The following is a 26,949-nucleotide window of genomic DNA, read 5'->3' as shown; positions in this document are numbered from 1 at the left end:
GGGCCTAGTGGTTAGTGCGGCGGACTTCCCATGAAGGAGGTTGCGGGTTCGCAGCCGAGCCAGAGCTGTAAATTTGCAAAAGGAAAAGAGTGACAAGCTTTCTCCAAAATCACTAACTGCCCCTTTAACTACATACCTTGTCATTCTGGCCAGAATATCCACATATTTCATGGAACATTCTGTACCGTTTCAAAATCTTTGTTTCATACAGACAAAAGTTTCTGCTTTGTGTTTTTTCGTTCATATTCTCACCAGTGTGGAGCTGCTGTGACCGTAGAGCAGTTTGTTGTGCAATTTCATCTGCAGAGAAACTGTTATTTAGCAATTGTTGCTAACTGACAACGTCTTCAGCTCTGAAAAGCTGCAAGTAGTTGTGAAAAGTACCCAATTGTAAAACACAAGGGGATTCATTCTGGTAAATTACATAAACACTGCAGGGCTACAGCGTGGATCATCCCACTGCCACCACAGGAAATTGGACGGACGATACGGAGGTTGGAAGACATCTGGATCGAATAGATCCAATAGTGAACGGTTCGGGTCTGTGAAAAAATGTAGGAGGCGAATGTGATCGAACATCAAGTATCAAAGTGCAGAGGTTATTTAAGCTGCGTGTTGTCACGTTTCGCTAAAGGCGATAAGTTAACGGTGAAGTGATCAGTGAAATCACAAGTCACCGGTTCCTTCACATAGTTAACTGCAGGATTAAAAATAATACAATGAGCTGCACTTGAAAATATGACTAGAGGCAAAAATCTTTGCTTCAAATATCTTTACTATAAGACCGAGTTATTTGTTGTTGTTGCATCTTTGTTTTGTGTTGAAATATATGATACTCACAAAAATATTTCCAAGACTAGACTTGTCTCTGCTGAAAAGATAACTACAATATTATGTAGTCATAATAAACCATTATAATATTAAACACTGACTTACCATATCATGTGATACAGTATAAAATCACTGTTGAGAATAGACTGAAGCCATAATGGAACCATTACACATCGTCTCTAATCTTCTTCCATCAGCAATAACAAGAGACCACGTGTTTGCGGCGTCTCACCTTTAGATCCGTAGCCCCACGAAACAAAAGCTGACCAGAGTCGTAGGAAGAGAAATTTAATAGAATGCTGTAATAAAAAATAAAGGGGGACAGTGTAAAATAAATAAAAAAAAATTCTCATTTAACTGGTTAAAAAAAACAATTTCCAGCATTCGTAAAAAATAACAAAAGCACAGATTTTCTAGTAGTTACAGTGTTAAATGTGCCGCAGTTCGTAGTACTACAATAGTGCAATATAATATACAGTAGTTAGAAATGGCTACAATGAATATAAATCTTCCAGATCCAGGGGGGTGGACACGTATGTAAGACGTGTGGAGTGTTTTTTGACAGGATGTTGGAACGCGGCCTGCCTTAAACTCCACAGACACAGTATGTGTGCAGTAATCAGACTGTACTGCAGGGAGACAGTGAGGAGACAGTGGCCTGGCTGAGGGGCAGTGCTTCTGTGACAAACATCTGATGTGACTGCAGTGCATTACAAGAGAATTTCACAGTTTAAAAAAACAAAACCCCAATACATTTAAACATCTGTAAATGCCTTTTCTTGCTTTCCTCTTTTGCTACTGTTAGAGGAATTCCCCCCCTCGGACTCAGGCTGAAACTGAGACCTGAGTCTGGACACGATGATCCCACCTCCTCTCTATAATGAATTCTTATAACGAGAGATGGGAAGATTAATGTGACGACTTGAGGAAGGAGGAATGTCAGTTATTTGGTCTGTTGATAACATAAGAAAACTCCCTGGGACTTTTTTAATAAGTCTGGCAGTGACGGCTACCAGGCTGAGTTTGGAAGAAGAAGAAGAAGAAGAAGAAGAAGAATCTCTTAATCTCTAAATTTAAATAAGGCCAGGACACAAAACAGACAATGCAAAAGGAAATTAGACTAGAAGAAACAGAGAAACACATAAACGCACGAACAAACCCGCTAAAGATTTGGATGCAGAATGTGTTTGGCAGGTCTAGTCCTGTAAAAAAAAAAACTTAAGTTAAAACCAGCTCAGGCTCAGAGCGATTACTTTGGGTCGTCAGTGAGGAGACTTGGTCAGAGCTTTGCTCTAAAAAGACCATGTTTACAGTGCAGATAACCTCCCTGCATAAACAGCCGGGGTCTTCTCCTACAGAGGTGTGAGAGTGGGGAGATGGGAGAGAAGTGACAAGTCTGTGTGTGTTTGGTGGGGGGATTATGGCATGACTGGGTGGCCGGGGTCGGTGGGTGGGTAAAATTACGGGATCTACGAGGAAGAGGACGGTGAGTGCGACAATTGGTGCACAGTGCAGTGGGGGGAGGGGGGACAGACGGGGGGAGATGGTACTAGTTTCCAAAGCTTGTTATTCTGTGTTGTTTTCCAGTTTCCTGCGCATCAGCAGTCGACCCTCCGGAGACTGGACCTACTGTAGGAGTTCCTGAAGGAGACAGAAGCGAGACGATGATAAACTTTGAAGTGCTTTGGTTTGGTTGATTTTTCATAAGTGTGTTAGCAAATCTGCAAAACTAACTGAGGTGCAGTGAGTTTAAGCATCCATTTTTTTGATTTATCAATAATTTGACAATTCCAAATTTACTTGACCCAGGGAGGGAAGGAGTTACAGTGAATAATGTATTTTTTTCTTGTATTTTCTTTAAAAGAGTAAGAATGAGGTCAAACCGTCTGTCCATCTGATTCAGTGTCAATTTTCATGAGCTCAAAAAGCAACTGAACTTGAATACTTTCAATTCTTTCAGAAGATCAAAGTTATTCTTTCTTAGTATTGAATCACTGCTGTGGCAGGTGCAGCCAACTGTGGCACTGTTTCTGATTAGGAACCAGCGGTTCACAGACACTGAGATTCAAACGGAGCTGGTGCCAAAAGCGGACGAAAACAAAAAAACAGATGATGATGGTTTCCATTGTCGAACAGGATGAAACACTTCCAAGTGCACCAACTTTCTTTAATCAATTAATGTAAAAACGACTGAGAAACATGACAGACATTAACGATGAGCCGCAGATTGTATGAATCTATGACTTGAAGGGAAATGACGTTCGGTTTAATGTTTCTTTTGTGTTGGTTTGATGGCCTTTGAGAAGCAGCATGAGCTCATTTTGTGTGTCTCTGTGCGTAGGCGTGTGTGTGTGTGTGTGTCTCATGTTACCGTTGTGTTTGCGTAGTCTGAGCTGGCAGGGTTCTGTATAGCTGGGGGATCTTGCGGTTGATGAGAGGACCCAGAGCTTCTTTCAGCTTATTGTAGTTCCTCTCCAGCTCCCTGTGGTACTCCTTCTGATCTGGGCCAATCAGGGCTTTATTCTTCCTCAGGGCATCCTCACACCTGCACGACAAAGAGAAGAGGAGACACCGAGCGGTTGGGGGATTTGTTTTTATTAGTCACATGGCAGTCGGCGTCTGGGCTGTGGCGTGTGTCGTCACCTCTTGGTGAAGTCTTTAAAGCAGAGGCGCAGTTTGTTGTGATGTCGGAACAGCTTTGGGTCATTGGGAATGTCAGAAAGAAAGACCTGCGCCACCTCAAGGGGGCCCTGCAGGGGAGAGAACCTGTTACACATCTGCTCAGGAATGTCAGTCACTACTCAAAACACTGATCCAGACTTTCACCCCCTTCTGATGGGGTTAATATTCCAGCGAGGGGGAGGAAGTATAGGTGTCCACCCTGTGTTTGTTTAAAGGATATAAACACATTAAAACAGACACCTGGTTGACTGTGGTTCCCACAGAGCCCTGCAACACCATCTGCAGCATTTTGGAGTCCGGAGGGTCTTGGTTTGTTGCAAAGGCGAGCTCCTGAGTCTTTTTCTGCATGTCCTCAATCGCCACCTCCATGGGGACGAGAATGATCTGGAGAACAAAACAGAAAGTCGTATCTTCTTGACCTCCTACATTTGTTATGGTAACTGACCAACAAAAAAACCAACACAACACCCACCTCCTCCTTGTGCATAACATTGATGCGAGTCTTGATGTAAGGGAAGGCATGAGACGTCGTCAGAGTGGTTTTGCGCTTGTACTGATCGTGCAGGTCACCGTGGGCTCGGCCGTCCAGGGTGAAGGGCGTACAGTACATGAAGGTACGCAGGTTGTAGTTCTTGTCAAAGTAGGTGATTCTTTCCTTCAGCTCGTATGTGTCAAAGTACGGCTCGACGTAGGTGATCTGGAGGTAGGCCTTAAACAAATGCAGACATGTCAGTACGTAGTTATGCCTGTTGAAAGATTTGTACAGTTAAATTGTTATTGAGTCACATATATTTGTATGAAGTTACCTTGTTGGGATCCAGTTTGGTTCTGTCAACCGGGCTGGAGTCCTTGATAATTTCAACCACCTCATCCCCGAACTTCTCAGAGTAAAACTCCTGAGCAGAAAAAACAGATCATCTTCAAACGTGCGCTTCTCATAAATCACTCATTAAACCATTTGTTGGCATCGAGACGCGTTCACGTGCCTCGAGTCTGTGGGAGATCTCGGCTAATTTGGTGATTGATGGCTCTTTGTACACAAACTCTTGCTCGTCCAGGTCTCCGAAACGGCAGCCGTAGAAACCAACACGGAAGTAGGTACCGAACATTCTCTGAACACTGAAAAAGGGATGAAAAGGTGAGATTAGTAAAGAGTGCAGGGGCAAAATGGTGACACAACTCATGTGTTAACAGAAGAACAGGACAAAAAAAATAATGCAGATGAACAGCTTGTGATAACTTGTCTTTTAAGGTTGTGGACTTCATAGATTTTTTTTCTGAGATTTTACTCTGTTAAAATGGTTTAGCAACAAAAGAACACATTTTGTAGGAAAAGAAAAATATATACTGTATTTAGGCTGTTGATTCTCAGTAGTAGGGTGGAAAAAAGGAAAGTTTTGTAACAGCGGTTCAACTCAAGAAAGTTTTGATTCACTCACCAGGGATATGTCATTCACACAGGAGGGCAGAAGAGAACAGGCAGCGGGGAGGAAAGAAAACATTGTAAATACAAAATAAAAGGAATCGCTGGATACACTTTTACAGTAAACATAGTAAATTTGACAAATGAGTGCGTTACCTCCCATCCTGAACTCTGGAAGAGAAGCACACGAGAAAGGAATTAGGATAAAGGTTATTTTTTAACAGCGCAGATAATTGCTGCTGGTTTTAAGATCACGCCGTTAACTCACTTGGTTGTAGACTTTGTTGAAGGCGTCCTGCAGCTTTCCGTGGACAGTTGCCAGCTTTTTGAAGTCCCTGTTGGCTTCGTGGATGGGCAGCAGAATCTTGTACACTTCATTTATGGCCTCGTACATGGCTGCCTGGGGTTCACAGCACAATGGAAGGCCAGTTCGACACATACCACTCGATCACACAACACTCCCTCAGCCACAGTAATGCTGTAACTTTGCGCCGTGTTAACATGCAGCCTGTGAGCGTGCGGTTGGAGAATGTGAGTCGTACCATGTTAAAAGACGCAGCTGCCTGCTCCAGGAGGCCCACCAGGCCAGACTCGCTGAAGTACTTGCCAGCGCAGATCCCCTCCTCCTCTGGAGACAGGACGTCGTCAGATACTGCCGACTCCTCCAGCACGTTGGACGAAATGTTCTGAGTGGAAAAACGGAGGAATCAGAATAATCAGAACAACCTTTGTATGTGCTTCTTTCGAACGATCGCAGACTTGAGTCTCGGTGCCACAGATTTGGGACAACCTCATCTCATTCTGCCAAACTGCAGCCCACAAGTGTAGTTTATAGTAACATGAGTCACCAAATTAAACATGCAGGCACTGACCTGAAATGTGACACAACCAATTGGCAGGTAGCGACAATCCTCCAGCATGTTGAGATATTCTGCCACCAGTGCGGCGCTGTGGACCAGACAGTGGGCGGCCTCGGCATGGTTACCTCTCTCAGAGTGTTTCCCTGCCATGTTCTGGAGCCACGTGAGACGCAGGTCCGGTGAGTTCTGGTAGCCCTTAGCGATCCTGAAGTTCAAAATGAAAGGTTAGGTTTCAGTCATGAATCTTTATCATTTTTTTTTTTAATATGCCAGTCTGGGGCGTCCCCGTACCTGTACATTAAGTCAATGAGCATCTCTGGATCCTGCTGATGCTCTTTCATCTTCACAGTGTCGGTAAGAATCATGTGCAGGTTGAACACCAGATCCTGGACCTGCGGTTTCAAAAGTGGAACACAGCACATTAGTAGAACCTGGCAGTTCCACACCTGGACGATGTGCAGGCAGCGTGATGGCTGTTGCGTACCTGCTCTGGGAAGGGCGTGTCACGCAGCTCCAAGTCCTCTTCGGCGTATGTTAGGATAGTCTTGAGTGACCGGCGAAGATGCTCTTCATTGAAGTTCTGCGATGTTCCCACCAGGGAAGACAGAGACATGGTGACCTGCATCTTCACCCGTGCAAAGTTCTGGTGCAAAGGAGAGAAACGGGACAGATTGTGGCCAATTCTATCCACGCTATAAACATCATGTGTGTGTTCTGTTGATCCATCATTGTTATGGAATGTCCCTATCAATGCCAGAAGCATTTGTAATTCAAAACAATGTCTAAACTCACATTTCCGATCTCAAAGTTTTGCCTCATGAGCAGGTAAAGCGAGGCGGAGGCATGACTTCTGACTGAGCCGACGCTACTGCTGCAGTGACGAAGGAGACGCAGGCACAGGTCCGCACAAAGCTCGGTGTCTTCTTCAAACAGCATCTCTGGGAACTACTTACAAAAACACTGTGTCTCACATTGTATACTCTTTACAAATATATTTTAAGTACCCTTTATTGTATTTTTTGCACAATGTTTAAAAAGGGTAATAACACAAGAGGAAACTTTAATGGAGACACTCATTTCAAACTGTACTTGCCTTGAAAACCAGAGCCCTCTGTGTAATGAAGCAGTGCTGCAGGAAGAGGGCGCTCTGGTTGCCTGCCATGCTGTGGAGCAGCACTCTCAACACCCCACCTAGAACACTTTCCTTCAGCTCTGATGCCACCACAGTCTGAAAGAGGACAGAGTAGAAAAAATAAACACATTACAGGGGGCGAACACTTTGTCAAGTGACTTTTCATTTTGCACACTGATGTTTTTTCTTCCAGCGTTTTACCTTCACTACGATCTCCAGTGTGTCCAGAACGATCAGAGAGGCCTCAGTAGCCAAGTTTCCATCCACCACGGACTCCTGCTCCACCTCAGCTTTAGTCCTGTAATATATGGTATTTTACAAATATCGCATCTTAGCACTGGTTTTAACCAGTTCTTTGTTATTTTTCTTCAGGTCTGAGATTCTGAGTATCCTATATAACTAATGCAACTAATGTTAATTACATACTTATCGACTCTGTCTGTGTTTTGTCTCCAGTGAGTGACGTTCTTCCTCCACCTAACGTTCTCTTGGCTGCCATAGGGACTTCTTTCTGGAAGAGTAAACCGATGAAATTTCCATGAACACAGATGAGTAAACACCTCGAACAAAGACTGAGCTACTGACACACACACTGATATGCTCTCATACAACATACCTCTGCAGCGGCGGACCATCTCCTGACGAGCCCCGATGGTGCCCAGTATGGCCTCTTCCAGTCGGGCCTTCATGTCCTGTGACTTTTTAAATGTTAGGCTGTTGATCCTCTCCAGAGACTTCTTTCCCTACAGTGATTATCAAACATTACAGGTTAGGGATAATTAAAGCAAATGCCAAGTCATCGAAAATGTCCAGTGAACTGTAAAGGAGTACTGATAATCAGAGACTGTAAATGTTTTTGAAACAAGACCTGACAAATTCGTGAAGATGTACTCACAAGTCCATTAAATATCAGTGATGACATATACACAGTAGTGGCAGTACCTTGTATTCAAAGCAGGACAGACAGAGATGCAGCAAATCCAGCAGGCGGTTGATTTGCAACACAGACAAATCAGAAACCCAGCGCTCCAGGAGAGCTGCATCGGCATTCTTCAGTACCCACAGGAAACACACCAGCAAAGTCCTGCTACACTCGGCGGACAGCGAGCTGGACTGACGCCCGGCCTTATAAAGACAAACATACGAACTCAGTGCCAGTCTTCAAGACTGATTAATGGCTGTTGTTGAGAAAATGAACAGAGGGCCACCTACAGGCTGAGATTAGCAGTTGTACTTGAGGAAATAAGAAAAACACAGGAAGAATGCAAATAGTCTTTGAATGAGCGTTGGTGTGGAGTTACAGAAAGGCGAGAGCGGCCGTCTGTCAAACCGCGGCAGCAGTCTCCCACACAGAGGCGGATCTGCAACCTGTCAATCTGTAGGGCCCAGGGGGGGAAACAGCCTGACCCCTGCCGCTATCACTCACCACTGTGGGAAGCGCAAATGCGTTGGCTTTGGCATGCGGCAAAGGGGAGCCGGCAATCGCCATGGCAACAGACTGACTGATAGTGTTGCTACCGTCTGGGTCAGCATCATCAGCGTGGGCTGAGGCATGGCGGGCCCGAGCAGGCGAAGAGTCTACAAAGAAGTAATGAAAAGTTCTCTCAGGTGCAATAATGTTGGAAATAAAACACAGAGGATCTCGAGGAGGTGGATAGTAAATGTTAGTGGACTATCATACCTAAGAAGTCGTGGAGCTGATGTAACGTCTCCATGACGATGGGGAGGAGGGGCAAGTAGAGTTGAGCTATGTGGGCTCGGACCTGAGGGTCACTGTAGCGAGAGTCTGCATCGTGGCTGCAGAGCAGGGAGTGAATGGCGCAAATGGCCTTTTTGTGGAGGAAGAATACCCTGCGGGGGAAAAAAGAAAAATATATCAGTGTGCTTTTGGCCTGTGCACTTCAACTTTCTGCTAAACAGTATTACAGAGGTCATGTCTGACGATCCCTAGGGGGATATAAGCCAATAACAACGCACCCTTCTCCTTCCGGGTCGAGGATTAGAGAGAGTTCACTAAGCAGCAAGCCAGACAGGAAGTGCTGCTGGCGGAAAGGGACGGAGAGCTCAAACATGGTGGCCACACCTTGGTCTTGCACCATACTGGAAAATGCTGAACTCTACAGATGGAGAGCGGAGGGATGAAAGAATAACAGGGGGGTAACAGAAGATTGGAATAAAGTCAGTAAAATTACATTTTTGTGCCTTGCCAGATGATCTTTCCCTAAATAACCAAAAGAAACAGCAGGAAAGAAAACAACAGGTATATCCTCCCTATGATATGACACATGAAAATAAAGTTCATTAACACAGCTTCAAAGATGAATTTGTGGGGGGTTTTCACCTGTGAGGTGGTGGAGGAAGTTGAGGGGGAGGGGGAGGCCGGAGGGCTGAGAGTTGAGCACGGCAGGTTGAGGACGACGTAGTGCTCGTGGCTGCAGACGATGCGAGTGAAGTCCATCCTCAGTGCGTTCAGAGAGCTGGGGTTTTGCGCCGTGTGGAGCTTGTTGGCAATCTGCAGAGCACACAAGTTTGTTTTGAGTCTGCGAAAAGTGGTTTTGAAATACGTGTGGGATTCACACTGGGATTTAAAGCATTTGATGTTACAGGAAAACATGGAGAGGAATATTAGGGCACCTGTTTGTGGTAGGAACGGATGAGGTTGAACACAAAGCCCCGGTCCACCAGAGACAGCAGGTCATTCAGGAAGAAGGCCAGACTGCTGTTTAACCTCTCCACAAGTTCCACATCCTGAGAGAGAGGATGAGGCGTTCATGTGACAGAAATATAATCAGACAAAAAGGAAATCACTGACTTTAGTACTACTATTGTAATACGGGTCAAGCATTGAGGAAAAGGTCAGGCAACTTTGTTTTTGAGAAACATTTAAAAACACAGTCATCTTTTATTGGCCAATACAAAACAAATCAACTCCTGCCAGTCTTGTGGGCTGCGCACCTTCTGGTGTCGGCTGGCAATGTCTGCGCTGATGGCACACACAAGTGCAGCAATATCATCCACGAAGCGGTCAGGGAAACGCTGACGCCTGGGAATGTCCAGTTTCGAGGTCAGGAATAAGTGATGGGTCATGCTCTTTGTCTGCAGGAGAGGATCCAACAAAAAAAAGGTTGGTGGTCACACAGGAAAATGTTGCATTTGCTGCAATGATAATGGTAGTTGCTTTGGATTTTGTGTGATATGTAGAATTTTGACTGTTGAGAGTGTGTGGTATACTGACCATAAGCTGGAAGAAAAACCAGGCCTGCTGCAGCGCCGCTTCCCTCACTGTGCTGGTGCTGACCACCCACTGCAACGCCAGCTCCTCGTGGAGCAGCTAGACAGGAACCAACACCGACCGAGTTTTAGGTAATACGAGGAAACAATGTCTATATGAGCTATTAAGATTAAAATTGTGTTTGTTGTTGCAGGGTGAAAGCTGTGATCCGCAATTGAGGTTTGTAAAGATCATTGTGCAGTTCTTTGATAGTTATTGAGGCCCAAGATACAAACTGAATTAAAATAAGTTTAAGAACTGATAGTAAAAATCAATTTAACACATTATAACACATTACAATCTATTCAGTGTAAGGGTATCAAGAAATTCAGTGTTAAACTACTCATTGACACAAATGTTATGATGTTAAGAATGTTGATTATGTTGATGATATTGAAAACTGATGAATGTTAGGACACTGAAACATGTTAGTTCATTAAGATGACCAGTTTTTACGGTTTGTTATAGTAGATGCCAGTTTTACCTTCTTGATAATCTGCCTTGTGGGAACTGAAAACAAGGCCACGCTGTCCAGATAGGCAGACATGCGATTGCAGCCGCGGTCGTTTGCCTGACACGGAGTGATGGTGAGGTGAACACACAAGACATGGAGGACAAAGTGACGTGAAAATGGATGAATGGAAAAGGACGGGTGGCGAGAGAACTCTCTGCGAAATCTGCAGAGCCCCGGGCAAATGATTGTGTCATTTTAAACAAAACAGATGTTCTGTTAAGCGGCGGTGAGAAGATGAATGGCAAACGACGGACGAACAACGTGTCATAAAAAGGTTGGAGGTTGGATATGGCTCGCAGAGTGACAGGCAGACCAAGATGCACCAAGAGTTAATCAGAGAAGGTTCGGGATAGAGGTGGAGCTGATGAAGGTGAGGAGGTAGAGGAGGAGGAAGAGGGATTTGGCACCTGCTTGAGCTCACAGCTGGAGTTGGGGTTCCGACGTAGCACAGATCTGGAGCCCCCAGGGGCATAAGCAGAGTTTACCCAGGAGTGGGAGCGGTCAATGCCCTGCCATAAGCCACCGGAAACACACACACAAAACACACACACACACACACACACACACACACACACACACACACACACACACACACACACACACACACACACACACACACACACACACACACACACACACACACACACACACACACACACACACACACACACACACACAAGCAGACATAGAGCGGGAGGAGCCAAGGGCACAGTGAGTAAAGGGAAGATAATTACCATACAGGAGATTACTTGGGAGCGAAATTTTTGGGGAGGAAACGAAATTAAGGGATGTGAAAAGTGAAGCTACAGCAGCAGTGGGGGGAGAATAAAGGAAGGGCGGGGAGTTTTGTACGAATCACAAGGGACAGCGGAACAAAGCATAATTGCATCTTTGACCTCAGCAGCATCATTAGCTGTTGGCACAATTTTCAGTCAAGAGATGAAACAAGGCAGGGCAGCGGGTTCATTACAACAACATAATAGATTGATATTGGATAAACAAGGACTACTGTAAAGCGTTATAACATAAAATTTGGGCAACTGTCTCTTCTTTATGTGATAAGGAAGAAAATGAATCCCAATCCCCATAACAAGCAACATCGATCTCCATTACTTTCACAAATTCAACAACTGATTTGAATACAAGTTAGATCCAATAAATTGGTGCGTACACACTAACTGCAGTAACTGCTGTATATAGCTGTAATACATTCCACACATTTCCAAAGTCAACTGACCTTGTTGCCAATGATCCTTTGCACCTCTTCATCGGGTGAAACTGGCGTGCTGGCCAGGTCGGGGTTGGAGTTGCTGATACTCTTGGAGCGGGACAGATGGAGACTGCTCGGGCGGGCTGTTGCCCTCGATAAGGTGGCGTACTGCATAGGCATCTCGTACGACTGGGGGCCTCCTACTCATGAGAGGGAAGGAAAAGAGATGTTAGTAAATCAAACTGACTGCCAAGTGGTCTAATGATAACCTTGTCACCACAACAATCGCGGGGGTTAAACACAAATGTTATGCCGCTTGCATAAAATTAAATGTAAATAATTTGGCCAAAATCAAACCACTGTAAAATCTTAGTTTTAGCATTGTGTACATGTTGTACAGTTTAATCTGGGGACTCACCTGTCGGGGAAATTGTAGGTTCGGCGGTGGGCAGGCGGAAGCAGTAGTGGATGTAGGACACCAGCAGGTTGTTGCGGCCGTGCTGATCCTGGATCCCCTCCAGGTTTTTGTGCATCTGGTTGACCAACAAGGCCATAGTTTCGAAGGCAGCGCGGCCCAGGTTCACTGCAGATCGGGAGTAGCATTAGGCGGGAATTTAAACTTCAGTCTCAACGAATAACCATCATAGCATTAGCTATTAGCAATTAACTCACTCACCAATTTGGCCCGCGATGACCGGCGGGTACACGATGAGCTGAATGAGCTTGTTGAGCAGCTGGTGTAAAAACCTGACACAAGTGTCCAACAGAGCCCCTCTGAGCGCGGCCATGCTGGCCTTCAACTCTCCCTCCATGTTTGCCTCGGTGATGATGACGTCCTTCAGGCGGAAGGGGAAGGAGTACTCCTCCAGAACGTACACGAGAGTGAAGAACTTGTCCAGGTGTGGGTCCTAGACGGTGCAACCAAAGTGAGCTCGGTGAATTTCAGTTTGGCAGCACTGGTTTTCATACTCCAGAAGACTTTTAGGACAAAGACCCAGGGGTTTTATTGAATATAGCGTGAGAAATGATATCCAGGCACTGCTCATAGTATATGTGAACCTGCAGACACTGTAATACACTTTTAAATCATGAAAAATAAGGATATACGAGTGTATATGTATACGTATAACCTGTATATAAAGAATACAAAGCTGTCGTGCATATTGCAGACTATGGAGAAACTAAAAGGTATCTAAGGAACTCTTAGTTGTCAGTGTTCTATCCTCAGGAAAAACTATGGGCATTGACATTATGAAAACTATAAATGCCGATGCTTATTATTCTAATTATCAGACCTCTCCAAGTAACACCAGCCTCATTACAATGGTTCTCAGTGTGTGAAAAACATACTCACGTACCTGAGTGTGAACCGAGGAGGCCGCTGTCACCTCGACATTGAACACTCCTTTGTGATTATCCACCCACTTCATGCCCGGGAGCTGAACCTGCCATGGAGTGACAATCCAACTCATTTAACACTCAGTCACATCACAGGTAGAGGGTGATGGCAGGCACATTTATATACACACAGTCGCTTTTGAAGAAACACTTACGTCAGGAGTGAGAACAGAGTAGCTAGGTGGAGGCTTCTCCACGGAGACGGGAAGACTGAAGGAGCCTGTGCGCAGTCGGCCATGCTGCATCAGAGGGATCCACTGCAGGCAGAAAGAGACACGGGTTCACTTACCGACGGCAACACAACAGAAGGAGCATTCAAACAAGTGAGAGTGTGTGTGTGCGTGTGTGTGTGGGCGGACGTGTTAAAAGTGGGCCGGCTAAGGGAACGTGCTTACAGTGTAGCCCACAGGGGTCTCCAGAGGAGTGTTCTGTTTGGGCTGGCAGCTGATGTGGTAGAAGGTGAACAGCAGATGGTGGTTGTCTGTCAGATTGGCAGGAATCTTCATCTTCATCTCCTCGTAGAACTCGGGGGACCTTCGGGAGTTAAACACAATGTTTACACAGAAGACACTGTGAAAGAAAGACCAGTGGAGGGTCAGCAGATGACCGAGGCTTACTTGTTATGGTAGATGACGGGCGTGTACGCCTCGTTCATGAACTCGGCGCAGCTCGACTTTCCGAAGATGACCTGGTCAAAATGACATACATAGAATAAACACAGTTGTACCAGGACCAAGAGGAGGATGTCATCAACACATTACTGCAGCAGTCTGATCAATCATTTAAGGAGTTTCACTTGCGTCAATGTTTTCAGCACTTTGCTGAGTGTTGTTCACTTTGTAAATAAACCACTTTGCACTTTGTTATTGTCCATTTTCAGACTAAAAGAATCTCCAAAGACCTTTTGCTTTTAAAAATGTGCAATTAATTCTTACCTTAATAAAATCTAACATAAACCAAAAAAGCTTTTTACACAGGCATATTTCATCTGTTCCTTTGAGGTACATGTTACGCAAATAGCAGATACTCTGCATCAACAATTTGTGAGTCAGTGAATGAAAATAAATCAGAGTTTGGACACAAGAGATTTACTGTGGATCCCCCCAAATGTAACAAGACTTGCCTCGCCAACTCTGTAGCTCACATAATATGCCGCTCTGAAGAAGTTCATTCTTCCAAGAAGATGTCATATAGTATTTCACTGCCTCAAGCTGCGTCTTTGTGACTGGAATTTCATTTTCCTGAGAGTGCCGCAGTCTCGTCGCCTGATTATCACTGACTGTGACTCACCGGCAAAGCTTGACTGGGGTCCTCTGCTGCCATGAACTGAACCTTCACAGCGATGTTCCTCACTGAACCCTGGCGACTGCTGAAGTTCAGAGTTTGCGGGTAAACATATAGCAGATTCCTGAAAGGCAAAAAGATGCAAGGAGCAGATTAACGTCCCATTCATAGGCCTTTTGGTGCCAAACTGCATGTGAGCCTTGCACTGAATGATTCATTTAGAAAATGTTGCTTTTTCTTCAACAGCTTCATGTCAGTTGCTTCCTCCACCAGTCATGTTTTTTTTACTGCGGCTGTACTATGTCATGTTTTAATCTGTAACCAAAGTTGGCTTAATTGGTAATAAGAAAAAAAAACTGCAACGCCATGGAGGAGCTAAAGGAACAACATTTGGGGGTCTCTTTGAAGGTTTCACACATCATTCCTGAAAGTCTACACAAAAAATATAAAATTTTCATTGCTCGGAAAGAAAATATATTGAATTTAGTGTTTGCGGATGGGAAGCGTGTGGCCCAGTTCTGAACTATCACCTTTACTTGTTTCCAAGTCAAACATTCGAGGTAACTTTGATCATATTTTGAAACAGCTGATTGTACCCACATGGCAAGAGCCCACGACAAAAATCACACATATTTGAAATGGCATTAAATGCACATATTGTTATAATGCTCGATGGAAAGCGTACGTTCTCTGTACCAAAGACGAGAGTGCTACAAATATTGTTTTGCATGTCACATGTGACCTACATGACACATCTCAGGGGTTAAACTTCAAGGCAAGGTCACTGAGACTAAGGCCACAGACGAGACCTGAGATCGAACCACAGCTGAGCTAATGTTTTACCAAGGTGTTGCATGTACACATCCAATATAAAGGCACAGTGACCACCGACAATTTCATCATCCCGGGGCTATTCTGATGATGCTAACTTCTGCACAGCTGTGATAGACAAATAACTATTTTACGACTTTCCTTTCTCATTTGGGACATTTTAGATCAAACAAACCTTCTTTCCTCAACAAACTAAATTGCTGGAAAAGCAATCAAATAACCGAGTGAAACGGATCACTCGACTTCAGTCAGCTTCTAAGCGTCAAGTGTTATCAAGATGAACTGGAGCCTGTGCTTGCTTTGTGTCGCGGGGGGTTTGAGAGCAGCCCATGCAGGTCCGCTTCCGAAGACCGGCAAGACACAGGACAAGGCTGCACCACAGGAAGAGGTCAACGTGCTGATGTTCGGCGTTGTACAGTTCAGCGAATCCCTCAATTACGCTTATGAAACGACTGCGGCAAAGATGGCGAAAATCAGCAAAATGCTGAAGAGCCACGAGGGGACTCTGCAAACACTTGGGAAGCAGACTGAGCAGGCTGCCGAGGTGGAGAAACAGATGAAAGACGTGATACGGCTGCTTCAGGTAAGAAAAAGCGAGAAAATATGTAAACAACTGACTTCACTCCTGTGTGCCTTTACGAGAGAGATAACTGCTGAGAAATCCAGTCAAACTACAAAACTGAATCCACAACAGGCAGGGGCGAGTTTAATCTCAGAGGGACACGCTGCCCCTGTGTCCCTCTGAGATTAAACTCCTGTGTTTATCTGTGAATACAGCTGAACAGACATGAGGTCAAACAGGTCTTTGTTGATTTGAAAAAAACACAACAACAAAGCAATGCCTGTAACATATCTACATAAATGCCTAAGTAACTATTCAGTGCTTAGGGACCTCACACTTTCCTGAGACCTACGAACATCGTATTATCCCTTTGATTCATTTTTTCTGATGTATATGGATTAATCAAACTCTTTTATCTGAGAGAGAGCGAGAGTGTCGTTAAAAGGCCGCGTGTTACACTCTTGGGGCAGACAGCTGCCAGCTGCACTGGGGATCATTGGTGGAGGGGAAGGAGGATAATCTTGGCACATGCTCTTTTGACAGGCCCAGATGGCCAAGCAACAAGCTCAGACCATGATGACTAAGGACTGGCTGGCCAGCGTGGAGCAGGAAGAGGCGGAGCTCAAAACAAAAGTGAGGAGGTTGGAGATGCATCTCAACAACGCCGTACCCACCAGCATCAAAGAGCTGCAGGTAACTGAAAGCTGAACTTCAAGGTCCGTCACCGTCGCTGTCACACCAGCCTGCCAACGTTCGCTTTTGGTTACTGCAGAGGCACCTAGACAAACTTTGCATATCTGAACAGCGGTCGCTGATTTACGCAATAAATAGGTTACTTAAACTTACTTTAACTTCCTGTTCTTTTGTTATTTTTTAGGAGCGAGCGGAGGAGCACTCCGACGTCTTGAAAGGTTTACACTATTTGACCCAGTTCCACAAAGAGAATATTGAGACGCAGAATGAGCAGCTCTCCAAACTGCAGAGCATGGTGAGAAAACTTGCTACAAACTTTGGTTGTTTTAACCTTTTGAGTTTTTGTTTTTTTTACGTTTACAATTTCAAATTTACAATTTCATCTCCTTTTTCCAGAGTGAAGCTATGACATAGTTTTCTGAGATTCACCACTGAGGTCTCCCACTCTATGCAGCTCTGAATGAGACAAGACCACATGGATCTCAACTCTGGAACTTCACTGCACTCCCTTCAACCCTGCTATATATACTGTATGACAAGAAAATATTGTTTTTTGCTATGATTATGTCCTTGTTTTCATTGCTGCCATGTACACTCAGCAGGCAGTTGATAAGGATCATATCACTCTTCCAGTATAATACAGCAGTTCTTCCACAAAAGTTAATATAAAATATTTTAATATTCAGCTAGTGTTTGGGAGTCAACTTTTTGTATTGCGTTATATTCACGGGTCTATCTACAATGAAAAAAAAAACTAAATAACACCGCATATTACATTCTCAAAAAGGACCACACAGCTTAATCAACACCTCTCAAACAATTCTAGCAAAAAACTGAAGATCACGACCTTCACCAAGGACAGATTTACTTTTTATTTTGAACTGCTTCATTAGACTGTATTGGTTTTAGCTGTACCCACTGCAATATTTTTTCCTGTCTTTTTGTTGTATTTGGTAAACTTATTTTATGAAAATGCCATTCAAATAAACATATTAAATTATTAGACCTATAATGGCTTGCTTTTGTATTTTTAGATTTTAAACATTTTACAAAAACAATGAAGATGTGTTTGAATTAGGAATTTAGAACCTTTAGACAAAATAAACACTGTGAGTCAGTAATGCAGTGACAGGGTGGATATATATTTGATCTATGGGCCCACTTACATTGTGTGTGCGTGCGTGCGTGCGTGTGCCTTTGATAGGAGAACGCTCACCTGTAGGTGGTGTGTGGAGTGTACACGTAGCGAGCAGGGAACTCCTGCACCTCTTTGGTCGGGCGAACGCGCAGGTCAGGGTAAGGTTTGACATGAAGCAGCTCCGGTGACAGGCAGTAATGAGGCAAGTCCGGAGCTGGAGAGATGTCGATCTTCAACTGGGCTGAGGGACAAAATCAGTCAAGGGCACACAACAAGAAACCAACACAAAGGATTAAGGGTAATCATCCATACACATTTGTATATATTCTTTTTTCTTTACTGACACGATAACGTCATGCTCACCTGTGACAGGTCTCAGTCTCCGCAGAACGGACGACGGTCGCCGCATATCTGCCAGGTACTTGTAAAGGTCCTCATCGCTTAGTCTGTCCCCCTCCTTCATGCACACAAGTCGGAGCAGAGTTTGCAATGGGATAACAAAACTTTCAATAGAGAATAATATAACTACTGTCTCTAGTAAAATACACAACATCATAATGGCAGCGGTTGAATTTTTGTTGCTGTGATTTGTGTTCACAGCTGTTGTTTTTAAGAAGTCCATCCTAGATTTATAAATCATTCAATAAATATGTCAGTCAGTTGTGTCCCCAGATTATTTCGACAGAGACTGACCTGCTTGAAGAAGTTGGTGACAGTGAGCGTAGCTGGTCGGAAAGTGGCAAAGTTACACATGTCATCCCCGACACTCATCCGCTCGAACCCCTTCTTCTTCCTCTCATTCCATGTTCCATGACCTTTTCGCTCTGGTAACAAGAAATATCTTAATATTAGAGAGGCCTGTATTATTCAATACTTTTCTCACTTTAATAATAGAAAACAGTGTGTACAAGAGCTGCCTATCACAGACATATCAGTGTGACATCCGATATTCACTGATATGGGAAAAAAAAAATTTATCCAGAAAAATATTTTTGGGATCAGTTAGATATGGTAAAAAAAAAATTGTATCAAATTTAAAGTTCATTTGCAAAAGACAAAACCGATCATCTCTACTACAAATGGACCAACAACCGACCAGCTCACTGTTTATATAATATAAAATATATCAGGTGATTTTTTTCTTTTTTTACTCCCTAAAACTGATATTGGCATCGCCCCAAAAAATCCAGTATCAGCCAGGCCTCAGCGTGTATGTGCACGTGTGGGATTGCATGATACAGAGAACACGTTGTGTCAGCGGTACCAGAGTCTGAGTCCGGGTCTGACCGATCCAGCCCCCCCACACTGCTGACGATGTTGAGAAGGTGAATGGCGGTCCAGGCGAAAGGCATGCGAAAGCAACCGAGACGACTGCAAGACTGCTCCGCCTGCAGACGCAGCTTGTCCAGCTTCTCCTTGTGCTGGAGTGGGACAAGGGTGAACAAGATGTGATGAAATCAAAATCACAGATTACAGTTTGAAATATCTGCAGTAGCCAAAAGAGGGGTGAAAGGGGATGGTAAATATTGCAGCTAAACAGACAGGATTGAGAAATGCTTGTGACTAGACAAGTAAAAAGGTCCCACGTGCACACGGGCTGCAGACCCTGACCATTGCAACAATTTCAAACAAATGTTGGCTCCATTACCTTGGTGGAATCGGATTCTTTCATGACCATGTAGGGTTCACAGCACTCTCCGATGTCTCCTTGCTGAAGGACTTTCTCGAGCTGAAATATAGTACATAGCACATGGTTGCGCAGACATTATATTAACTATAAGCAGGGAAAGTGAATCACCATCAACGTTGTGAGATTATTCTGTACCTTGATGACCAAGAAGATATCGGCAGAAGGATATGTGATGGAGAAAATGGCAGAGCGGGCCAGTGTAGATATGGCTGTGTGAGGTGTGTGGGTTTTGAGCAGCCCTTTCATCTGATCCGAGTTCAGGTCAAAGTAGAAATTCTCGGAGATCTGTAGGAGGGAGATTGAGATAAGCGGGAAGCAACAGAGGGAGGGGAAGGAAAGACAATAATGGAAATGCACGTTAAGGGATTTTGATTCAGTTATGACTCAGTGATCTAAACCGCAAGACCACTTAGGCCATTTTGAGATGAGGAGAAATTCAATTAGCCAAGCATGAGCTCAGCATAACGTAAGTGGTTTTTACAGGATGAAAGCCTTTGGAGGAATACTCATTGTACCAAATAAAAAAAATTTGCCCTATTAACGTTTGAAATACCTTTTTCTTTTCCTTGACATCATAGAGGGCAAGTGTTCCAAATATTGGCTCGATTTCTATTTCAAACCTGAAAAAATACAAAATACACAGTGGATGTCAGACATGGAAAGCATCAGGAGCGTCTTCTGACAATCAAGCAGAGCATGAAGACATAAATGTTCGTTATGATCCAAGTGTTACTCACTTCAGAGACAGACACTTGACCATGATCCTCTGGCCACAATGTTCCTTGGGCACTTCAGGAACAGAGCATCTCTCCACAGCTTCATCCTGCAACACAGACACCAAGGCCATGTACAACACATACACAAGCATAACATTTACACAGATGCCATGGCAACGTGGCAGCAGAGGAAGCAATGGTGTGTGTGTGTGTGCGCGCATAGATATAAAGAAGGATGGAGTGATGAAAAGAGGAAAGAAAGGCAAACATTTCAAAAGGGGCTGGTTTTCCACACAATAAAGGACAATTCACTTCACGGGAAATTCAATGATGCGACTCAGAGCGGAAGCTAATGGCAACTGAATCTACCTACATGTCCACCAGTGTTCCACTGGTTGCAGAATTAAGCAGTGAGCTCTGAGATTAAGTTGCAAACGATTTATTGAAAACTCATATTCATACTCATATTTTAGTAGTTTAAACCATAATGGTTATTGCTGCAAACATAAACTACAATAAAAAAAACTTATTTAAAACAATTATTTTTAAATGCGTCACTGCCGGTGTACCAGAATATGTTCCTATTAAAAACATACTTTCCCCTTGATTTTGATAAAAGCTTACACATCAGGGCTTTAGAGGAAATGCAAATGTTCATTATCATTATTAATAGATTATGGGCAAGACAATTACCTGACTCACCTAATAAGTGGCGTAACTGTATTTTCTAATACAAACAAATTATCAAGAATCACAAAAAGCAGTAACTGACACCATAAAGTCACAGGTTTATTACTTCAACACTGTTCCACAAAAGAGCCCAATACAGATGTTTCACCACGAACCTCATCGGGGGGAGGGTAGAGGCCGAGCAGGTCGCTGTGGCGCCCCTGCAGGCGCGCCTCCGTGTTGCGGCGGTCCATGTCCTCAGCGGCTGCGCGCTCCAGCACGGACGGCAGGAGGGCGTCGGGGGAGGAGTTCTTCAGGTCAAAGATGCTGGAGGCCCAGCTGCCCCGAGGGGTCTCGTCAAGGCTAACTGACCGCCGCTTTGCGTCATCCTGAAACACATACGAGGGGGGGGATGAGATCATTACTTTTTTTCCCCATCTCTATGCAAAGATGTTTTGAAAGATGAGAACAAATTGTTCCAGATGCCATTACCTTACTACCATTACATATTTAATATGACTCATGTGGAGAATGTGCAATGGATAATGGACTAGGAATATCCATTATTCCATTACTCATTCTCCATATGACCAATTTAAGATTATACTCATAATATACTACATGAGTCAGACTGCCTTCCCCCATCATGATGAGACACATGCTTCATTGACTGGCTATTGCATCCATATCTTTGTGCAGGTATTAAATGATTGGAACTTCAGGCCATGTGAAAAAAATGTAAAACTTTTACTCCTGGCGACTGTTTGTAAAGCAGATCAGGAAAATATAAAGAAACCTAAAATGACTGAATGGCCACAACGAGCGCTTTGAATACCACCGTCAGCTACCTGGTCATCCTGGCGCTCGGTGGCGGCAGCCTCGTCCAGTTCAAAGGTCTGTTTGACCAGCCCTCGCTGCCTCTCCCTCTGTCGCTCAGAGTTTTGAGGGCTGTATGTGGTGCTGTAGCGCTGATACCTACAAGAAAAAAGTTTTTGAAAAAACATCGTCACAGTAATAATGTAACTGTAAATCATGTGATTAGTGAACAGGGAAAACTGGTGCACATAATTCAATAATAGATGAAAAACTGGGTTAATTCAACTGGTATCACAACTGACACCACTTACTTTCTTTGGATGACGAGCCAGTCATCTGTGTAGACTGCCAAGGCATCTCTCACTCTGGGATCCAGGGAGCTACACAGAAAAACACATTAATAATTGAGCAAAGCATGCCTTTAATATTTATGTTCATTCAGTGTCACAGAGAGGAAAGGCTTTGTTCCTATCTGTAGGGATGTTTGTCCTCCATTACAGTAATATTAGTCCTCTGTGTCTGTGTGGTAGTGTAAAGAGCATAGAAGGGATGTGTGTGTGTGTGTGTGTGTGTGTGTGTGTGTTACAGTGCGAGGGGTTTTGTCGGCCGTCGGCAGCTGGACTTACTCCTCCTCCTCAGGCAGTGGGGGCTCCAGTGTAGTGCACTCTTTGTCCAGCTGGAGGAGCTCCAGGTCGTCCTGAGGGAACTCCATTAGCTGTCGGAGGGGGCCAGGCTCCACCCCGGGAGCATGGCTGCTCACATACTCCTCAAAGTCCACAGGCTCGGCCACCTCTGTCAGCGGCAACTGTCAATCAACATTAAAATATTATGTACCACTGACTGTGACATGGCCGGAATGAGAGGAGACAAGACGCTGTTGGGATAGACCGATAAAGAATTCATGGTATTTCTATTTGATGTAAAACACATAGTGTGAAAAGGTATTTGTGTCAAAACTAAATACACAAATCTTTTCTTTGTCAAGTATTTTAATTAGGGATTATAACGCTCACAATTTTTTTTTTTTTTACAAAACGTTCACAATCTACAGCTACATATTCACCAGATACCGATGGATAAAATTAATTTTGTGTTTGAACGATGTGTTAGGTTGATAATAATTTGTTTTGAGGTTCCTGTTCTAATAAATAGATGTACCTTCCCTTTTTGGGTTTATAGGCAGCCAAACCAATATCTGCCCCCACCATTAATAATCAGTCACATGCTGTACATGAGGCCACTGAAGCATCTACATAAATAATAGTTTAACAAATGACATAGTCGATAGTAAAGACAATTGAGTAAACACAGTCCATTCCCCAGCATGTGTCTGGTTTCTCGGGGGTTCTTGGGTCACAGCAGACTCCATAACCGTATTCATACATCGCTGGACTAATTAAAAGGCTGTCCGCCATTATTGCATCGTGACAACAGAATTTTTTCCCAAACACAGCATCTTTTTTAACTATCCGTTAATCTATTTTGGGTGGGCATCCATGCAGAAACGCGACCTGGCAGGAAAACAGCACAGGTGAGCACCAGCAGGTATATCATGTTGCTAAGCTGCACTCAACTGCATTACTTGCATCTAAAACGTAAACCTAACCCACAGGAGGTACCACCCATCCACTCCTGTCCTCGCTAATTGGCGCTTTGAACCTGCTGGCTTGACTGAAACTCAGGCCAGTTAAACACAGGGTGACTCACAGGGTGGTGTGCGCCGCCTCGTTTCTTGGACAGCTGAGGAGAGCCGTAGTCTCTGGACACTTGTTTTCTGACCTCTGCAGCAACCGTCCTGAGCAAGAGAGAGACACAAAAAAAGATAGGTGAGATGGTGAAACAGAACAACAGCACATATAAGACACATGGCAAATAGCTGTTAAACTAATGTCAAGATGGGGTATGTTTCAGATTCAAAATATAATGGTCTCATTTGATGAATCTGATATCATGCCATGATCTGCATACTCCATTTAAGTACGGATTCCCAGGACTAAAATCGCTGGCAGAAACACGAGGGCAAATTTTAATTAATATAATACAAGAGGAATTTGTATAAACGAAACACTTTTTCAGTTCTACACTCAGCCGCTCGCTCACTCATTTACATTTCTCAGATTCAGAGTTGATGCATCCTTGCTCCGTCTGCACAAGGCTCAACCTAGAGAGATGCCTATACAATCTACGAATCCCTCCTCTTCCTCCTCCTACAATACAGCGTTCAGCTTCTAGAGCTGGTTAGCGATGCTAACGGCCGGCAGCTGCTCTGAATAGGGACTTGAGCGTGAGCGGATCTCACAGAGAGGTGGTGGCGAGCTGGCTCCATGGAGCAGGCACGGAGCCAGAGCTATGTCCATGGCCATTATGGACTAACGGCAAATGGGAGGCTTAAAGACAGACAATGCAGGGGGAAAAAAACTATACAATCCCCACACAGCCAGCAGCTGCTCCTCTTGTACCACAAAATGTCAGTTTCTCTCATATACACAGCTGCAAAGGCTTAAGCATTCCTCAAACCATGGTACTTATGATTACATAGCTATGGTTCATGCCTGAAGACTGTAATTCAGAGAAAACCTCTGCTCTCTTCTTCCCATCTCTGTGAAATATAGCGAGACTTCTCAGGTTCCTCAGGATGACACAACCTTCTTTGAAAAGCGTTGCATGTTTAATCTATGAGCCAACGGTACAGTCACCGAAGATGGTGGAGTTTTTTTTGCAGATCTGCATACCTCCCATTTAAAACAGGAAAAGGCTATCGACTGCAGGCGCAACGGCCAGAACACCACTTCCCACCCTTTTCCTGCATCCGGCACTAAACAATGGCCTGGGTCCCACTAAAGAGAGGAAAGACAGGACTTGGGGAAGGCAGCAGCTGTTTAATGAAGCGAGTGGAGATGCTATTGGTTATTAATGAAACAACAAAAACAAAGCCACCCCCGACCGGGTTCATAATAACCCCAATGTTGATATGTTTCAAGCAAAAGTTTTGACCGAGGTGGCAACATATCCACTCGTAGGTCCATGATGAGAATCTCTGTTTGTTTTCTCACACGCCTCTGGAGTCGCAAGGCTAAGCTGATTCCTGAAAATCAAAATGAACTGTTTAAAAAAAAAAAATAATAGTAATAATAATTGTGGTTTGGATAAAATAAATTCTTAAAATAATGTATAATAATAAACTGAAATCTGGGACGAAATAGATTCGCCAGTTTGGATAAAATAAATTCTTAAAATAATGTATAATAATAAACTGAAATCTGGGACGAAATAGATTCACCAACCTGAACTGGCTCTTGGAAACACAAACACACGCAGACACACGCGCGCACGCGCAGTGAGAGCGTTATTCCAGGAGCCAGTTCAGGTTGACGGACGTCACCTGCTTCGACGATTCCATCAGGAATCTCATAAGAATCCTATTTTGTCCCGGATTTCGAGTCCACGCCACTGCTTTGTGCACCTGTTCGTGCAGGGAGAGGGAGAACCAGTTTGGAACATGTGGCGACAGGTTACTACCTTCATGCTGCGAGGCGTTCGCACAGGAACAGAAACATCCCGCGTGTCACTTTGAGTCACTGGCGTCTTTTTGACTCGCTGTCACACACCTCGCCTCGGCCGGGCGGGGTTAGCCACTAAGCCTCGGTGTTATCCTAAAAGTAGCTGCTGCTCAATCATTGTCGGTGACGACGAAGCGCTCTCTCTCTCTCTCTCTCTCTCTCTCTCTCTCTCTCGACGCTACCATGAGGCAAACAAAAACACAAACAGGCCAACGAACTCGTCAACGTGTAAAGAGAGAGAAGAAGAAGAAGAAGAAGAAGAAGGAGGAGAGAGACGACGAAGAAGAAGAGAGAGTGCTTCGGAAAACTTTTGTTCCGCTCCCGCCGCGCATCACAGTGTGTTTACACGAACCGGTTTATCGTTACCGTACGATAGGAGACCTAGCTAACAGGCTAAATACATACAAGTATACACACACGCACCACCAAGCGTCCGGTCGGTCACTCACACACACACACACACACTTACACAAGTGCAGCCGTTAAACAATAACTTCTCACCGGTTGATTTTGTGGGCAAACGCCCTCCTCTCGCTGGCGGTCGATGTCATTTCTCGTCCCCCATGTGAGGAAAGTCTTCGATGTCAAGTGAAAGCACTCTCTCCCCCCGCTGTGCCGCGGCTCCGTCCCGTCTTGTGTGTGTGTGTGTGTGTGTATTGATGCGGACGCCGCTTCCTTCTCCACGCTGGGACCGGGCACGGATCCCTCCTTGTTCCTCCTAGCGGCCGGGAGCTGCTGTTGGAACCTAGCCTTTCGGTGAGCGTCAAGGCGGTCACGAGCTGGTCACGAGGCCTTGTACTGCATCCGGTTAAACTTCAAAATAAAACCACCAGTTTGTTTTCCATATAATTCATCTCTTAGATTATACGTAACGGTACAACATGGAACTCAATAATATAATCCACTGTGACATATTATAGATGTTTTAATAGTTTCAAACAAAGATGGTGGTGTTGTTTTTCGATTTAATTTAGATGAAGATCGCTCTACTTCCGGTCTTTCTTTTGCCCCCCCCCGCTATAAGTGGCCACTTCCACCATCTGTTCACGGAAAAAAAAAACTCACCTGACCGGTTCACAGCGGCTCGATAACAGCGGCACATCCACTTCAGTTTAGGGTTTCACTTCTGTGTAAAAATTTAGGAAGCAGGCCCAAGAAGTTTCATTCCCTTAACACATCTTGGATTAAGAGTTCACTTCTTTATACACAATTTGCATGAAAACTATTCGAGTGGGACATGATTTTAAATCTCTCAGGTCCACGTTTTTCATTTCACAAGGACGTTGCTGATGTTAATGCCAAGTTTATTGTCTTTTTTGGGGGGGGGGGGGGGGGGGGGGGGGGCAGGGTCTGCAGGCACAATATCGAATCTCTTAGTTAGCATGCTGCACTGAGACTGCACCAGCAGGTGGGGCTGTTCACCACGATTGGAAAAAGGAAGAAAAGCCTTGGCTCATCAGTGATTGTTTGAAATTCAGTCTTCAAATTTGACCTCCACAAGGAGATGAGAAATAGCTACAGCCGTCTATGCCGGGCCACATCAGTGAGCCCATTGATACATTAAATATGATATATTTGTCAAACAAACTAACTAAAAAAGGGGCTGCTATGGATTATTTTTTAAGGAGGAATCAAGCAAATAACAGTACATTTGACATGGTCCACTCTC

The 26,949-nt window shown here is 44.4% G+C and overlaps 2 protein-coding genes across 9 annotated transcripts; one reads left to right on the top strand and one right to left on the bottom strand.

Annotated features, from left to right (window-relative positions):
* Positions 1-1,103: 1,103 nt before the first annotated feature.
* LOC118289408 (dedicator of cytokinesis protein 7) lies at positions 1,104-26,020 on the bottom strand. 7 transcript variants are annotated; one of them, XM_035616390.2, is made up of 50 exons: positions 25,782-26,020; positions 23,428-23,515; positions 22,347-22,525; positions 22,032-22,100; positions 21,753-21,879; positions 21,081-21,293; positions 20,257-20,342; positions 20,073-20,139; positions 19,655-19,804; positions 19,478-19,558; positions 19,094-19,250; positions 18,523-18,653; positions 18,193-18,286; positions 17,908-18,070; positions 14,612-14,729; positions 13,939-14,009; positions 13,717-13,855; positions 13,477-13,578; positions 13,282-13,368; positions 12,600-12,831; positions 12,342-12,506; positions 11,951-12,123; positions 11,121-11,222; positions 10,684-10,770; positions 10,164-10,259; positions 9,884-10,024; positions 9,563-9,676; positions 9,270-9,440; positions 8,906-9,045; positions 8,610-8,779; positions 8,355-8,506; positions 7,871-8,053; positions 7,545-7,671; positions 7,355-7,439; positions 7,130-7,226; positions 6,890-7,024; positions 6,589-6,741; positions 6,281-6,439; positions 6,088-6,188; positions 5,809-6,001; positions 5,479-5,622; positions 5,205-5,336; positions 5,093-5,107; positions 4,500-4,625; positions 4,320-4,409; positions 3,986-4,222; positions 3,754-3,897; positions 3,475-3,581; positions 3,203-3,376; positions 1,104-2,472 (listed from the first exon to the last, which is right to left on the bottom strand). In XM_035616390.2, the coding sequence occupies exons 1-50, from the start codon at positions 25,829-25,831 to the stop codon at positions 2,430-2,432; spliced, it is 6,360 nt and encodes a 2,119-aa protein (XP_035472283.2). In that variant the 5' UTR covers positions 25,832-26,020; the 3' UTR covers positions 1,104-2,429. The 7 variants fall into 7 exon arrangements, with proteins under 7 accessions (XP_035472283.2, XP_035472280.2, XP_035472284.2 ...); XM_035616387.2 differs by having other exon boundaries at positions 7,355-7,671; XM_035616391.2 differs by lacking the exon at positions 10,684-10,770.
* angptl8 (angiopoietin like 8) lies at positions 15,517-17,477 on the top strand. 2 transcript variants are annotated; one of them, XR_004786064.2, is made up of 4 exons: positions 15,517-16,019; positions 16,542-16,714; positions 16,876-16,986; positions 17,088-17,116. XR_004786064.2 is itself a non-coding variant. In XM_035616413.2 (4 exons), exons 1-4 carry the CDS (start codon positions 15,714-15,716, stop codon positions 17,103-17,105), a joined length of 585 nt encoding a protein of 194 aa, XP_035472306.1. In that variant the 5' UTR covers positions 15,517-15,713; the 3' UTR covers positions 17,106-17,477. The 2 variants fall into 2 exon arrangements, 1 of the variants encoding a protein (XP_035472306.1); XM_035616413.2 differs by having other exon boundaries at positions 16,542-16,691; positions 17,088-17,477.
* Positions 26,021-26,949: the final 929 nt, after the last annotated feature.

The sequence above is a fragment of the Scophthalmus maximus genome, chromosome 17 (genome assembly GCF_022379125.1).
Source record: "Scophthalmus maximus strain ysfricsl-2021 chromosome 17, ASM2237912v1, whole genome shotgun sequence".
NCBI classification, from domain to species: Eukaryota; Metazoa; Chordata; class Actinopteri; order Pleuronectiformes; family Scophthalmidae; genus Scophthalmus; species Scophthalmus maximus.
This window is presented reverse-complemented; position numbering and strand designations above follow the sequence as displayed.